General features: G+C 45.4%; 1 protein-coding gene across 1 annotated transcript in view; it reads right to left on the bottom strand.

Annotated features, from left to right (window-relative positions):
- Positions 1–16,927, bottom strand: part of ASCC3 (activating signal cointegrator 1 complex subunit 3) — a 2,217,780-nt gene that overhangs the window by 638,826 nt on the left and 1,562,027 nt on the right. The window contains exon 15 of the mRNA XM_086926668.1: positions 16,362–16,553. Coding sequence (XP_086782794.1) covers positions 16,362–16,553 — 192 coding nt within the window. The remainder of the gene's footprint in view (positions 1–16,361; positions 16,554–16,927) is intronic.

The raw sequence follows: 16,927 nt of genomic DNA, 5'->3' as shown, positions 1-16,927 counted from the left end.
ACGGTCCCAATTCAAAACTTAGCTGAAAAACTTTATTCTAATGTACCTGAAAATGAGGTAATAATGATTCCAACTCAGCAAGAGAGAGTGATGACTCTAGCTTTACCTAGTGAAAACTCTGACGTTGACCTGATTGACCTGACACAGCCTGGTGAGTACAAATTACAGGATAATACAATCAGTACAGACAGATTAAAAAGATTACAGGATGATGAGGACATTGAAGGCTTGAACAATACAGGTAGGATTGCCTCTGCCCATATAAAAGATTTAATTTGGGCTTTGAGAAAAAGGGGTAGTCTGAATAAATGGAAAACAAAATGGACGAAGAAAAAAGAGAAGGAAAAAGCGACCTTAGCTTTTGTAGGAGAGTGTAAAAATCCACAGATGCAGAATGAGATAAATCAGTAGCAACAGCTACTGAATGAACAGCTTCAAATTCAGCGACAGGTGGTGATTCAGCAGAATGAGATACCTCCGCCGCCATTTCCAAAGTATGTTAATGAGCAGAAATACAATACAGATACAGGATTGAGTGGAGACATGGAAAACAGATCAGATTCAATTAAAATTGCAAACAAGCAGGGAAACTCATTTCCTAATGTTCCACAGTACAAGATGAAGCCAGAAACAATTCCTGTTATTGAAAAATTCGTTAAGCAGGGTGTCCTAAAAGAGATTGAGAACAGTCTCTGTGACTCACCAGATATGGGAATTAGAAAGCCAGATGAAAGGTACCAAATAGTACAGGACCTGAGAAAGGTTAATGAGATAGTTATCCCTTGTTGTCTTATTGTGCCCAAACTAGTAGAGATCCTTTGTTAGATACCACATGATACTGAGTGGTATTGGGTCCCAATGCACCCGGAGAGTCAAATAATTTTTGCTTTCAGGTTCCAAGAGAGAGAGAGAATTCCCAGACAGGTAACTATTGAGAGAATTAAAATGATTCAGGCAATGGAATCTCCAAAGACACAAAAACAGGTGAGAATGCTCCTAGGCATGGTTGGTTACTGTTGCCAATGGATTAGTGGTTTCTCAGTAATTATGAGGCCATTGCAAAGATTGACAAAAGCAGATGTAAAAGACCAAATTGTCCTGACAGAAATTAAACTTGTAGCCATTGAGCAATTTAAAAAGAGTTTGAGTGAAGCTCCTGTTCTGGCCATGCCAGACTTCAACAAAGAAATTGAGCTTCTTGATAAAATAGCAGTGATAAAATGTGCTGCAAATGGAGAGAAAAATGATTATGTCTCAAACGGCAATGAGCACGTAGGTACCATTGTTAAGTTCTGTGCTCAGGAGTGGGTTGCAATCAATGGGGAAAAATTCAATGAACATGTTTCATGCATCCTCATACTAATCTTTGCAATTCAGACATGGCAAGAATTAAAACAATTACAAGATGAGGCACATGTTGAGGAGAAAAACACATGGCTCAAAGAAGGTTGCAGACAGCGAGAGGAAGATGAAAGGGTTTACAAAGATAGCGGACCTATTATGCCCAATTGCATGATTGCTGACATGGCACGGATGTACCATGGTCCAGGTCATTTAGGAAGAGGCACAATGATTCAACTGTTCAGGGAAACATGTCTGACATGCCAGAAAAACAATCCTGATCAAAAGACAATTGAGAATTTGGGAACCATAGGCCGGGAGGGTGGTTCATTTACAAATATTCAAACAGATCTTTTTTAAATGCCCCAACATAACAAACTGAGATATGTCCTGGTCATCATTTGCTTATTTTCAAAATGGGTGGAAGCTTTTCCAACAAGAAAGAATGATACAGTTTCTGTATTCCATCAGTTGGGAACAGATATGGAAAAGGAGCAGGCTCATGATCTATTGCCAAAAGACTTGGTCAGAACAAAGGTTCATCGGAGGAGAAACTGTCTAGTACCCAGGTGGCAGAAAGCAAGTCAGGTGACAACAGATACTGGATTGATGCATATCAGTAATACCCTTTGTGTATCTGCACCTGATAACACTGATGAAGTTAGTGAAAACACTATAACTGATTCAGACTCAGAACAAGAACAGGAAAATCCAGATCTTGAAGATCGACAAGGTGGTCGACATCTGGATGATGATGTCAAAAATCCAGATATTGAACATCGACAAGGTGGTCGACATCTGGATGATGAGGTCAATGTGAATGAAACATTGAATGAAGAAGATCTAGAGATTGTGATTCTAGATTCAGAAAATGAAGAAAATCTGCTAGAAAAAGAATCTCAAGCAGAAGGAGAAGATTCAGAAGCAGAAAATTCTGAGCAAGAAGATAATCAAGTCCAGGATAGTATTGAAAAGCAGAAGAGTAGCTCTGTATGCGGGAACAAGAATCCTGAAACTGGGAAGCTGAAGGTGATCCCTGAAGAAGAGGAAGAATTACCAAGTACCAGCTGTAAGGATGATGTTCCTAACGGAGTGAAGCTGCCGAGTAAAGAAGTTCCTAGGTACAGATTTGAAGTCTCAGAAACAAATACAGACGGGAGTGATGAAGAGTCTGAGATAAGAAAATTCGGAAAAAGGGCTTGGAAAGCTGAATGTAAAGAAAGCAAGCCTAAGAAGAAACTCTTGAGAAAAGGTGATGTCTGGCCTAAAGATTTAAAATTCAAATATGAAGTATCAAATCAGAAGAGTGATTCAGACAAAAAAGAGCAAGCTGAAGTGAAAATTGAAATGATTACCAGGAAGAGCAAAAGACCATTGAGACCAAATGTAAAATACAAGTTTCCAGAATGGGCCTATAGGTTTAGTTTTCTTTAAGTTGAGGTTTATTTTTGGCATAAGGCTGAAGAAATTTTGTTAGGGTGACGCAAGGTCGAAGAAATTGTGTTAGCTGGAAACACTTTTATGCAAGACGCAAGGTCGAAGAAAACATGTTTTAGAATTAAAAAAAAAAAAAAAAAAGGAGGGGGTATATACTATGTACTAATTTTTCAAAAATTTTCAAAAATTTACTTTTTGTTTTTTTGTTTTGTTTTGTACTACTCAGATTGATATTTGTTTTGTTGGTGCAATTCAAAATGTAGTTATGCAATTTAAAACTTAGTTACCTAAATTCATTGGGGGTTGGGGATTCAAAGGTGGAAAGGATACAAATTAGCTGAATAAAGAAAGGGTAAAGGATACAGAATTAGTAAGATGTAAGACTCAATACTAATTATGAGATAGATGAAATTAGAGCTTAAATGGAAAGGGGCGACCACTCGGTCCCCCCGAACGTATGGTTGGGGGCCCGGATCCTCCCGGGAAACCATTTTGGGCGGGGGGGCGTGCCTCGGCTGGTATGCCCGAAGCGGCGTAGCCGGGGCGCGCCTTTTCCCGCCCAAGAGGGGTTGTCCTAGACACCTACACCGATGGCCACGCCCAGTAGGCGTACCGGCGGAGGGTACACGCCCTCCCGAAGAAGGATAAAGAGAGCGGGAATCCGAAGAAGCGCCCTCTTGCTCCTGTGCTTGGAAGCTGCACCCACTCGTTGCACGTGAGCCCTCGACGGAACAAGGAGCAATTTTGAGAACTTGTAATTCTTGTGTCTTTCTTTCAGCGACTTCGAGGCTAAGGATCCAGGACCGTGTTGATCAACTTGGATCGAATATTCGATAACAATGCCTGGCAAGAGGGCAGGAAAGAAGTCCGAGACTGACCAGATGCTTCGCATGCTGGTAAGAGATATGGCGAGCATGAAGAAGCAGATGGCTGCGATGAACAATCCGGGTAAACCTAAGAAGGTAATAGGCCCGGCATTGCCGGGAGTTGCCCCCGAGGGTAGGGGGAAACGGGTCAGGAATAGGGCGGCAGAGGGGGTGGTTCCGATCCCCGAGGTACCCCCGGCGAGCCCTGCCATTTCAGTCGAGGCCCCGGTACCAATCCCGGACGCTGGTCAGCCGATTCCGGTTGTGATTACGCCCGCCAACGAGGAGGACATGCCTCCTGAATTGGCCGCCCAGTTGGCCGCATGGCTCGGCAGAAAAACAGGGGGTGCTACGGCACCTGGAGACACGGCCGAAGAGGCCAGGTTACTAATGCAGCAGTTGCGGTAGTCGCGAGATGCCGCAAAGGCGAATCTCCCTCTTGGCCCCCCACAGGTGACCCCGGAAGGATCGGCAGCTGGCGTCGGAAAAACAGCGGGAACGACAACCGAGCCGGGTAAGCAGGCATTGCCAATTGCGGGGGAGGGCTCTTTTCCCTCAAGACGGGAGAGAGTGGTTCAACATATCCCGTTGGCCACGAAAGAATTGATATGGGCTGACAAGTATGTAAACATGTTTTCTCTGCTGACTGACCATCGCGAGATGGAGTATGCTAAGACGCAGAAGGATTTGTGGCACCCGAGTGTCTGGCGAGCCAAGATGGCGGGATTCAGGGTGGATGAGACAATCACTAATTGGGCCAAGGCCTTTGCGATGTTTACTGCAATTATTGGGGAACGTAAGCCCGAGGTTTTGCCTGAATTGTCTTGCTATCAGGCACGAATAATGGATTTCTATGAAACGTATGAGGGGAATGAATGGATGGGTTACGATATGAAATTCCGTAAGGCCAAAGTGTACGATTCATCTCTGACGTGGGATTGTCTCGACTCGATTTCTTGGCAGAAGCAGCTCCTGCCGGGCGCGACAAAGATGTCCTCGCCAGGCGGGAATGGGTCGGGGTTTTCCCGCCAACAGCCCGCGGTGCCCTTTCGAGCGGGCGCCGGTGGTGACCACCAAGCAAAGACTGGTGGGAATGGGGGAAAGAGAGGGGTCTGTTGGAGCTTTAACAGGGGCAACTGCACCAGACCACAAGGGACATGTAAGTTCAGACATGCGTGTTCGGGTTGTGGGAATTCCTCGCACCCGGAGAGTTCATGCAGGTCCAAGAATGGCGGGTCGGGAGGTAGAGGAGGGTCCAAACAAGACTGAGGTGGACCAATGTGTACCGTTACCTACCCCCGTTGATGTCATGGCAATGATCCCCTGGCTAAACAAATACCCTGATCATGTCTCCGCTGGGGTGTTGAGAGATGGATTCTTATATGGTTTCCACATCCCGGCGGGGGATTTTCGTGGGGAACCACTTTGTAGAAACCAACTATCGACTCTGCATAACTCAGCGGTGGTGGAGAGGAAGATTGCAAAAGAGGTTATCCTGGGCCGGGTTGCGGGCCCATACCGGCACCCGCCAGTAACAAATTTCATCTGTTCCCCGTTAGGAGTGGTCCCCAAAAAAGACCCGGGGGAATTTAGGCTGATCCACAACTTGTCAGCTCCGAAGGGTCTCTCGGTGAACGATGCGATTGACCCGGGAGTTTGTTTGGTGCGGTATGCATCCTTCGATGATGCCGTCACCATGTTAAATCGCCTGGGGCCCGGAGCGCTGATGGCAAAGTCAGATATCGAGTCAGCGTTTCGGTTGCTCCCGGTACACCCACAGGATCAGCGTCTGTTAGGCTTTGTGTTCCAAGGACGTTACTACATGGATAGATGTATGCCAATGGGTTGCTCCATCTCTTGTGCTTATTTTGAGAAATTCAGTTGTTTTTTAGAATGGGCATTCACCGAGGCCACTGGGCATAGCCATGTTATGCATTACCTAGATGACTTTCTGTTCTTGGGGGCAGCCGGCGACACAAAATGTGCGCAGGCGTTACAGGACTTTTGCATCCTCATGAGGGAATTCGGAGTGCCATTGGCACCAGGTAAGACGGTTGGGCCATCTACTTCACTGGAGTTTCTGGGAATTGAGCTCGATTCTGTGGAGGGATGTTTCCGTTTGCCGGTAGGGAAGGTAGCGAAATTTAGGGCTTCCCTGGAACTGTGCCTTAGTAAGGAGAAAGTGACCCTGCACCAGTTACAGCAAACAGTGGGTCAGCTTAACTTTGCCCTGAGAGTGATACCAATGGCCCGCCCCTTTTCACGCTCCATTGCACAAGCTATGGTTGGTCTCAAAGAAGGACACCACCGCACGAGACTGTCTACAGAGGTTCGCCAGGATATGCGCATTTGGTTGGCATTTCTGGCGGACTTCAACGGTCGAGTAGTGTGGAACAAGCCGCCAGCGTCTTCGGACGAGCTGGGTTTGTGGTCTGACTCGGCGGGGAGCGTGGGATTTGGCGCCATTTTTGGTAACCGATGGTCGGCGCAAACATGGCCGACATGGTGGCACACCAGCGGTCTCACAAGTAACATTGGGTTCCTCGAGCTATTCCCTATTTTTGTGGCTCTGATGGCATGGCCGGACGAGTTCAGAGATCGCTCTGTGGTATTTTGGTCTGACAATATGACTGTTGTTGAATACATTAACAATCAGGCAGCACGCTGCAAGTGGATCTTGAGATTGTTGAAGGAAATTGTACTATTTTGCATGAGACTGAATGTACAGTTCAGGGCTAAACATGTGCCGGGTGTACTGAATCATGCGGCTGATGCACTCTCTCGTTCACATATGCAGGCGTTCAGGGGTTATCTACAGACTGCGGAGCTAGCGGCGGCACCGTTCCCCGAAGCACTCTGGCTGCTCGGTGCCCCGGATTACAAGACCTCGTGGCAGCAAGCTTAGCCCCCAATGACAAGGAAGGCATACGAAGGAGCGTTTCGTTCCTATTGTGTATTTTTGGGTCCGGCAGGGGATCAGACATGGGGTCAGGAGGATTGCTTCCTAAGGTTCCTGGTAGCACTGCACAGGGAAGGCCGATCAGCGGCAACGGCCAATAGACACCGGGCGGCCATTTCATTCATGGCGCAGGTGCATGGCATCAAGGACCCAACAGCTTCCTTTGTGGCAAGAAAAGCCCTTCGTGGCTGGCAGCGCCTTGAGGGGCGTAGGCAAGACGAGAGGCGCCCGATTGGTTTAGAAAGGTTGTCCCTGCTTATGGCGATACTACCCACTACATGCTCCTCCCAATTCGAAGCAGTTCTGTTCCGGGCCGCTTTCGCATTAGCGTTCCATGGGGCTATGCGGGTGAGCGAACTGGTCGCAAAGAATAAGAAAGATGTGGAGGGAGGCCTGTGTCGGGATCACATCCTAATTAGGGGTGATTCAATGGTAGTCACGATAGCTAAGTCCAAGACTGACCAGAGAGCTATGGGAAACAGTGTTGTTGTCCAGCGCATGCGAGGGTCCCCCACGTGCCCGATACAGTGCATTGAGGAAACTTTGGCGCTGAGGGCCGATACATGGGGTGGGAATTTGCTGAGACACATCGATGCCACCCCACTGACGAGGTTTCAGTTTCAGAGGGTGCTAGCACTGGCAATCGCAGCGCCGGGCATGGACCCGAGCGATTTTGGGACCCACTCCTTCAGGATAGGGGCTGCTACTGAGGCTACAGCCAGGGGTCAGAGTGCTGAAGAGGTGAAACAGTTAGGACGATGGTCCTCGAATTGTTTTAAAAGGTATGTGCGATTGCACATGTTGTGAAGTCAAGTTACAGGCACTCACGCTTCTTGTCTTCTGTTTGATTTACAGTTTCGCGAGCATGTCATGCGGGGCGGAATTTGCAGTCGACCCAGCACCAGGGGACCAGCGGTCAGAGATCACCTGCTGAGGAGAGAGTGGTGTGGGTCGTGGGCCACTCATACGTGAGGCGGGCCGGGGACGTATTCAATGCAGGTGACGTGACTCACGCAGCTGGGGAATACGGGTACAGAGTGACCTTCCACGGAAGGGGCGGGCTCTGTATTGACCAGTTCGAATCTTTTTTCGAGGGACTCTTAGGGCGGCAGAGGTCACCGCCATCTGTAATCATAGTACACCTGGGGGGCAATGACATGGTGACACTCGGTAGGCGAGTATTACTCGAGCGAGTTTTGTCTACCGTTAGCTGGCTGGCGAAAAGAATCCCGGGGTGCACGATTGCATGGTCCCACATGATTCCCAGGAAGGTATGGCGGGGAGGCCTCTCGGTGTCGGCACTGAACCATTCAGTAAAGAAGGTCAACAACAAAATTAGTAGGTTGTTTCGCTCAGCGCAGTTGCACAGTATTCCGCATGGGTGTATTCGGGGTGATCACATGTATCTCGATGATGGGGTTCACTTGTCCCGGGAGGGGAATGTCTTACTCATAGGAGACTTCATAGCATGGCTAAGGGGTTTGAGGAAGCATGACCTTTAGGAGGAGTTTGTGGGGGGTCCGGATAGCCGGTCAACTATTCGGCCTGTGGCGGTAAGGTCATGATCGGTGAGCAGTAATTTCAAGGTCCCTAGAGGGGGGCGCCACCCACTATGGATGGGAGCGCCCGGGGGGAGGAGGCCATTGGCCCCGCCCACGGGGAGGCGGCACCCACAAAGTATGGGTCGCCTAGGGGAAGACGGCCATAGGCCCCTTCCAGGGGAGGAGGCGGCTATATGCCCCTCCTACGAATTTCCCGGGGCCCGGATATCCGCGACGGCGGATGTGATAGACAGTGTGGGGTGGGAGGGGGAGTCCACGCTGCCTTCTCACAGACACCTCACACGGGTCCTCGGACGACCTTTAAGATGGCGTCGAGTTGAAATGGGGGGCCCCCAACAAGACAAGGGAAATTGGAGTTGGCACAGAGGGTACAGTCCTCTGCGCGGCCGCCACTCACACCGTGAGGGCGAGAGTTTTGGTAGTAGGGATCTGACACCGGTTGCCACCTTGCCGTTGGCCCGTAATGCTAGGATGTACAATTTTAATTTAGAAGATATGCATTTGCAGGATGTTAGACTCGGCTAGGAAAACCTTTGTATTAGAGATTTGTTAAGGTTAGCCAATGAACATGTCTTCATCGAAATGTAATAAATGAACATTGTACATGATATGAAACTTTTATTTAATGTTTTAATTTTGTTTCATATTTTAATAAATACGGCCGGGAGGGTAACTCTCCAAAAGTTCAGAACTGCGTCCGTCTTCCCATCCTTGGGGATTGTGTTGGGAGGGGGTGACAGGCATCCCGGCCATATACTAATTCAGAGTAAGCCTGAAACATGTTCAATAGATAAAATTTTTAATTAAAATTTTTGGGTGTTGTTTGGTGATTTTGAAATCACCAGATGAGGGAGTTGATGGAGCGAGCTTTAGAAAATATTTTATTCTAGCTCGTGATGTCATACTCTCATAACTTGAAATAATATATTAATGAGTGTTTGCATGATTTGTTAAAATTAAACCAATTTAGAATAAGATTCCACATCATTATACAGGACTAATGTGCTTTATGTTGCCTTTGCAAGTCTGTTTTGTAACACATAACTAATATTGTTTTGTTTGTTATGTCTGTCCTATTGTCTTTGTCACTATTAATATGCGGCTGATCATTCATGGCATGTGCTTTTTATATGTGCTTACATGTTTGTCCTATGTTGTGTTTGTCTGTCTGTGTATTATTTAATCATCTTTTTACTCTTTTAGAAACATAAAGCTGGATTACATGAAGAATTGTAGATTTTAAATGTGCTGCTTTTCTGTGTGCTTCTGCTAGGTGACTTATATTAATGGGTTAACATTAGCTATGTAGGTTGGAAACAGAATGACTTCATTACCTGAATTAATTATTCTTTTGTGTTTGTTTAAATAATAGTTTTTCTGGAAAGTGACGCAAGCTAAAAGTGGCGCAGTGACGCAATCAGAAGAGGCGCAGAAAAGGCCTGCTGTCGTTGAAAGCCACATGAGAAAACCTTATTTTGAAGTGGATGAAAAACCTTTTATTGTAAAATCACTTGAAAATGAACTGCTAAAGACAACTCTGTGGAGTGGGTTTGGATGTGCCACGGAAAGCTCAGAACGGACAGGCTCAAGGTTGAAAGGAAGAGACGTGACAGATTTTGTATTGCTTGAACATCTTTTGCTACAAAATGTAGCAGACTAAGGAACTGTCGCCAGGATTCTGTGCATGAACAATGGCTCTGTGTAAAAGCCTGATCTCGTGGTGGAAGATGTCACAGTTTACTGTGGCGTGAGGTGATTCAGCCAATGGGGAGCCAGAATTCAGCTGCTGGAATGTGAAATTAGATAGTTTAGCTGTAGTTTTAGGGTATAAGAATTAGCTCAAGGAGCAAACTTTTGGCTTACGCTTTTGATTCCAGAGGGACGTGTTCTGCTGTCCGATGATGATTACACGTAAGGAAAGTAACTTTTTAAGACTTTGTTTTCAGGCGATGAGGGTAGAGACAGAGAGTTAGTTAGGTTTTGGAAATGCTCTTTTTCACTTATTTCTGCTAATGAATAATATTTTCTTGAATTAAGCTCTCTTTATAATTGCTGAATAAAACTTTCTTATGACTTTTTCTAATGCTTGCTTAATAAAGTTCCAAACCTAAGTTTTCCTGAATATGTTTGAATAAACTTTTTAAATGACAAGCTGGTCTTGTTTATTGTGAATGTCTTAAACAAACATATTAGATTCATTCGCCTCATGATTCAGCTGCTCTGTTATTTCTATGGGCCTGGTATTGATTGGTAAGTGATGGTGGTAGATAGTGACATCATTTATAAAGAATTTTAGTCGCAGCGCTGGATCATTACAAATCAATAGGGATGATTTTACGTGACCGTCTATGTAAGTATCACATCTAGGCCTTGCAGGCTCTAAAAACATGACCAAATGGCAAGTATTCTTCTTCTGGAAAGGTGGCAACCCTAGGTCTCCCCTACTGTGCTTTGTCCCTTTCTACAGAACAACCACATTAGCCCACCATTACACTCGTGTTCTTTGCTGCTCACTGCCCCCACAGCAACTGTGTGCTTTTTGATTAAAGCACCAACTAGCCTGCTAGTATTAAGAATGCGAACCTGCTGCTACACCACGCTGGGTAGCTGGCATGACCGTTGTTTTGGTCTGCTAGGAACGAATACCTTCCTGGGTTTACAGAATTTAGCCTCTTGGTGCTAATCTGGGTCCTTTCCTTCTACTCTGGTCCTTTCCTTCTACTCTGTCCAGGCTTAATGTGAGTGCCCAGGCCTCATCCTACCTTCATGTACTTCACCTAATGCTGTGCACCAAAATGGCCTCCCCAGGTGACGCGCTGGCAGTAGCAATGCTCGCAAAGAACAGGTTGCCCTCAAAGTGTAACCATGTATTTGAATTTTAGTGGGGGTTAGAAACAGTTTCACCCGTTTACCATCCATGACTGTTTTCTTTATGACGTTGTGCATAGTGTGTCTGATTCCAGTGTTAACTTTGTACACCACAGATATTTTTGTTGCATCTATTTATCTGGGTATTAATACAGTCTAACTTTCCTGCACCTGCTAGGAGGAATCGCATTGTTGTGTGGCCGCTTCATTTAGGTGAACATGACATTGTGCTGCTAACTCCAAACTTGGCTTTTTATCCAGGGGTATGCCAGAGGTAGTTTCGAAGTGCCTAAGCCTTAGTTATGCCCTGGTCAGGGCATAGTTTTCCATGGCTTCTAGCCTGTAACACTGATCATGCTTTGTTTTCATTGCATTTTTATGAATTTAGGCTTTGCTTCAACTGATATGCGCAAGCATTTACAATGCAACGGTCTCGCCTTTGCAAAAGTTAGAGCTATTGGCATTGTAAATGACAAACTTTTTATGTATGTGTTGGTTTTGAAAACAGATAAAGGGCATTGTCATTTACAATGCCAATAGCTTAATCTCTCGCAAATGTGAGACCTATTGCATTTGCACACACACACACACACACACACACACACACACACACACACAGAGCCACACACAGAGCCACACACGCACACGCTGTGGATAATAAAAATATGTCATTAATTAATTCAAAGTGTTCCTGCCCTTTGTCAACAGTCCATAGGCACCAACTCGTCTTTGATGGGTAAGGCGTAAGGCGTTATTAATATATGAATTCGTATGAGTTTCATATTTTATCTAGATAGTTGCCTTAATTATGAGTTACATGAAAGAAGTCTGGAGGTGTATTACGATTTTCTTGTCTCGGGACAAAAAAATGGTAATATGAAATTTCAATCATTCACTGGGGGTGTGCAGGCACACTTGAATAACAAAACACTTTACAAAGCCATGCAATGGGTTACTTAACCGCTATTTTTACCACCATAGTGCAAAGATCTGAATTAAGTCAGGATAACTCACAGCAATACATGGTATTGAGAGGACTTAGTGTGTTGGGCTTTCTCAGACAATTTCCCTTTATTATGAAAAAGAATGTTAGATGCTGTTAAAAGCTCCAGCATATTTATTTTAATTGACAACACGCAATCTATGTGTATCCTTGTGTAGCTCTGCCATTACAAAATGGCCGAAACCATAGAGCCTTTCATTAGGATGCAATCAGAGGTGCAACTAGAGCCAAATTTCAGGGGGGGGGGGGGGGGGGGGGGGGCTAAGAAAAAAATTCGGGGGGCTGAACCTGTAATCAGTAGGCAGAGTGGAGCACCCCTTCTCCAATACCCTCACCCTTTGACATCTCCCCACCACTGTTACTTGGGACACAATAGACTTTAAGTTCACTCTCTGCCAACACACGGCTCTGCACCCTCTGCCCTCACTACCCCCAGACCCTAGCCACCCTCCATGCCACCCCACCGCCTCTGTCTCTACCAAGTAATACCGCCCCCACCCCGCACTCATGGGCCGGGGGTTCTTCTTGGTGCCCATGCTCTCGTAGAAGGCTTTCGCTGCCTGCCAGTCCATCTCTCCCTCGGAGGCAACATGCTTGAGGCCCGGTGCGCTGTCCTTCTGGCCCGGCACCTCCAGGAAGCCGGAGGAGCTGGCCGAGGGGATGGTGCTGTCGGTGGTGACGGACGACTTCGGTCCCAGCGCAGAGGAGCTCATGGTGCGGCTGGAGGAGAAGGGAGTTGTGCGAGGCGCTGCGATCCCCGGCTCAGTCAGAGGCGCTGCGGTCAGGGTGTGCCCTGCTATGGGCTGGGAGGATTGCGGAAGCAGAGCTGGCTCTGAAAGGGCGTTGCCGGGGATGTGCCCAGCAGCGTCCCGCGTACTTCTGCTTCTCTTGTCCGAGACCTGTGAGACAGGAAGAGGCTGAACCTGGCATGCAGAGCTCCGCAGAAGCAGTGAGCGGTGACAGCGGCGGCCGCGGCCTCCCAGGGACAGGGCCAGAGGGGCAGCTGCTCACATCACAATGCATTGGGTGTTCTCGCGAGGGCCCTCGTTGTAGTAGTCACTACTCTCTCTGTGACGTTGTAGTATTTACATAACAGAAGGTCGCCTACACTGTAGCGCCGCTTGCGTGTAACTCGTTTATTTAAAATGAAAACGAGCTCCGCCATGACACCACCAAGTTTCTCCGAGGCCATGCAGAAATGCCTCGGAGAAACGCACGATCATTTTGGGATTCGGGGGTGTGGTTTTTACTTTCTTTCTCTCTTCTTCCCATTGGCTGGAAGGTAAAATTCCAGCCAATGGGAAAAGGAGAGAAAGAAAGTAAAAAATACAACCACGAATCCGGCCTTGACCGGAGTGACCCCCCTCTCCTCCAATGGCTGGCCTCAATTTAGGAAGCGAGCCAATGGAGAAGAGCGGCGGGTTCAAGCCCCCACATTCTGAACATAAGATCTCCCCTGCGAGACTGCGCAAGCGCAGCCTACGCAGGTCTCAAACTAAAAATGGAAAACTCAGAGAGAGGCATTCAAATACTAGTTACAGCTTTGATTAACTTGCGAATAAGTGTCACTCAAAGTGTCACACATTCAGCAGCAGAATGTCACTCATATGCACAGTGAAACTGCAGAAATGTCACACAGAAGCAATCTGAAAACTTGGCAGCTATGCTACCTACGGAGATTAAGCTTTCTATGAAGCCGTAGCAAAAGCACAGAATGCGCTACCTTAGAAACATGTTTTCGCTCAGTACTCGCCTTCTCAATAACCCAGCTGGTATAGCGCTAATAAACTCATTTTGGTTAACACTGAATTTTTAAATACACTGACCGACTGGTAAAGAAAATATTTTCAAGCAGACTGCAAAAGTCAGCATATTTAGTTATTACAAAATCAATCTCTTAATGGATACAATTGACATCTTTCTAGTAGATGATCCACTAAAAAATACATTCAAAAAACAAATCTACTGTTATTCACAATAATATATATTTTGAAAATTGAGCAGTAGCTTGGGGCGAGTTGTGGTCGCCCTTTCTGTAAATGGGAACACCTAGCCCCCAAACAAGATGGCAGCAACACTATGCATGACCCGCTACAAGGGCCAACAACTACACCTCGGTGCCCTTGAACCATATTAGCGCAGTCACCTTGCTAATTGGAATCCAGTTCCTTTTTTCATCTTTGTATGTGGTATGAATGCAGAATGTTTGTTAGCACGTGAGTGAGTTGCTTTGTATGATTGTTTTTCAGGGGAATTTCTACTAATTTGTTATGGATTTTAGAATTGTTTTGTGTCCTTTATGAATTTTTTCAAACACTTTATATACTACCTATGAACTGTATAAAAGAAGATTTGCTGATCAAGAATTAAATTTATATGTATCTATATTCACACAAATATAAAATAGAATAAGTAAATAAAAAGATATATTTTTTGAATGAACTTTGTCTACACTTTTCCTCCTTCTGTCACTATTTGTGTTGATTTATTAGAGATGTACACACATTACTGAATGATACGGCCACTGTAGGAACACCCTTCTAGTTTCATGCTTTCTTTCTCCCCTCGGTTCCTGGGCCATAATTTACTTGTTTGAGGGGGTCCCATTGCTCATGTTTAGCAACACTATGCATTCCACAGGCGTTTAGAAAGGTGCTAAACACATGCTTCAGACATCAAATTCTGATTTACACATTTCCAAAGCTACTTTAAGCAGGCTAGAAACACTGCGAATGTTGTGCAGCTTCAGGACCATTCGAATCTTATTTTCAGGGTGCTGGGTGCAAGTAACAAGGTCGGAGAATCAGAAATTTTGAGTTGGTTTCCTCATACAATTTAACCATGTGCTCTTATCACACACCTCCTCTGCTGTGTGTGTTGCTAGCCTTTGGTGGGTATGAGCACTTTCGATCTTACAAAACGCAGTTTAGGTACATATGTTTACAGTCTGTAGATGTTTCCTCAATATTGTGAGATGGCCCATATTATTACATTATGGAGCGCCCCGGAAAAACAAAGGTAAATACATCTGTCTTGCTAACATTTCATGCATTCTGAAGAAGACCTAACAAAAATATCAGCATGTAAAAATGTGATCTGTTTAACAAATTCTGCATAGTCTCCTGGCTGGAGCAAAGAGTTCCCCAATCCGGCACAGGCAATATACTGTGATCAGAATTTTAAAATATATACTTTCACAATGTTAAGCTAACGTTTTGGGGTTTAGAATTGTTTCCAAGCGAACAATGCTTAAAAATCTTTAATTGTAAATATGTTTCAAGACACCCAACTAATTAAATATGTAAACACGTCTGGTATCCTTGTTCTGAGGTGACCTAAGGGAATAATAACGGATGTTTCACAATGACAATGTGTTATCGGAGGAAACCAGAAGAGAATCATCATATTTCTGGACATTCCATGACATAACTCACTATTAAATGTTCCACTAGGGCGCTTAGGGAGTTTCAACAAGAAAAAACATTACAGAGGAGGAAATTGTGCATTGCCTTTACCAATGCTTTTTAATACATGTTGAACATCATCAACAAATCTGTGAAGCATGGCCAAAGAGTTAACAAAAAAAAGGAAATATGATGTTTCTGCCCACAGTATTTTGTAGGCACGCATGTGCACCCATAAAATATGACACTAGTGCATTTATTTCTATTTCTATTTACCGATTCAAACTGGATTGGTAAATAAAAAAAATATAAGAAATAGAAAATAGATTTTTTTCTTTTTTTGAGGCGCAGGTGGGGGGTGGCAAAATGGAAGGCATGGGAGGGGAAGGAGGTAATAGGGAGGTGAAGCAACATGGATGGTGCAGGTGGAAGAAGCAATACAGAGGTCCTGAGGAAGCAACATAGAGAGAGAGGAAAATGGAGCGCAGGGGGGAGAAAAACACACTGGCTAGAGAAATGAACAGGGAGCTGTTTTGGAAAGTAAATGGGCGAGAAAGCAATGCAGAGAGAAAAGCACAAGACAGCAAGCACAAAACGGGAGGCAACGGAAAAGCATATGGTTGAAAGAGAGCAATACGGAGCGCGGCGAAAACACATGCACTCTCGTGGAGTGCTTAACCAAAAAGAAAAAAGGGGGAGCGGTGAAAGGACCCAAGTAATGTGTCGATGCTGCAGGGGAAGGACAAACACAAGAATAGGATAGAAAGCCCAAGCCCACACAGAAAAATGAAAAACCATCAAATGAGAGGACAATAAAGGCAACACAATCGTAAGCAACTGGCCTGCTAGCAGCTTACAATATGTCTTTTCACCTACAGATAGCTAGTGCTGTCTGGTAGGCAAGGCCCAAAAATCTTTTACCTTTATAATAACAGCATGCGCAGGAAGATTGACACCCCAGGCGAGGGTAGCTGTGCAGACCAGGACTTTGACATGTCCATGAGAAAAAAGGCTCTCCACCAAATTTCGATCTTGCCGCAACATTCCTGCATGGTGAATACTGAAGCCGTCTGGGAAGAGTTCTCGTAGTTGCTTATTGCGAGATTTTTGCACCTGTAAAAGATAACACCACACATTAAGGGAAATAAAATAGAACGCAAAAGATGTTTTTTTACAAAAGAACAAAAATAATGAGAAAAAACACACAAGACCCAAAACAATGCTGTGCATGGCAGAGCATAATCTAAAACGCATACGTGAAATGTTCTTTAACAATGTGGACGCTGAAATGGCAGAAACAACACATACATATATGTGTTTCCTGTACAGCCAGTATGGCATAGTTCCCTGAATCACCCTGCATAAGCAGCACAGCTGAGCTCTTTCTGCTTTTCACATTATGCGCACCCCCTAAATGGACACGCGTTTGCACGGATCTGATCTGTTTCCACTGATACTGACCATGGAATACATTTAAGTGTCTCAAT

The sequence above is a fragment of the Lissotriton vulgaris genome, chromosome 6, assembly GCF_964263255.1.
Source record: "Lissotriton vulgaris chromosome 6, aLisVul1.2, whole genome shotgun sequence".
Lineage (NCBI taxonomy): Eukaryota > Metazoa > Chordata > Amphibia > Caudata > Salamandridae > Lissotriton > Lissotriton vulgaris.
This window is presented reverse-complemented; position numbering and strand designations above follow the sequence as displayed.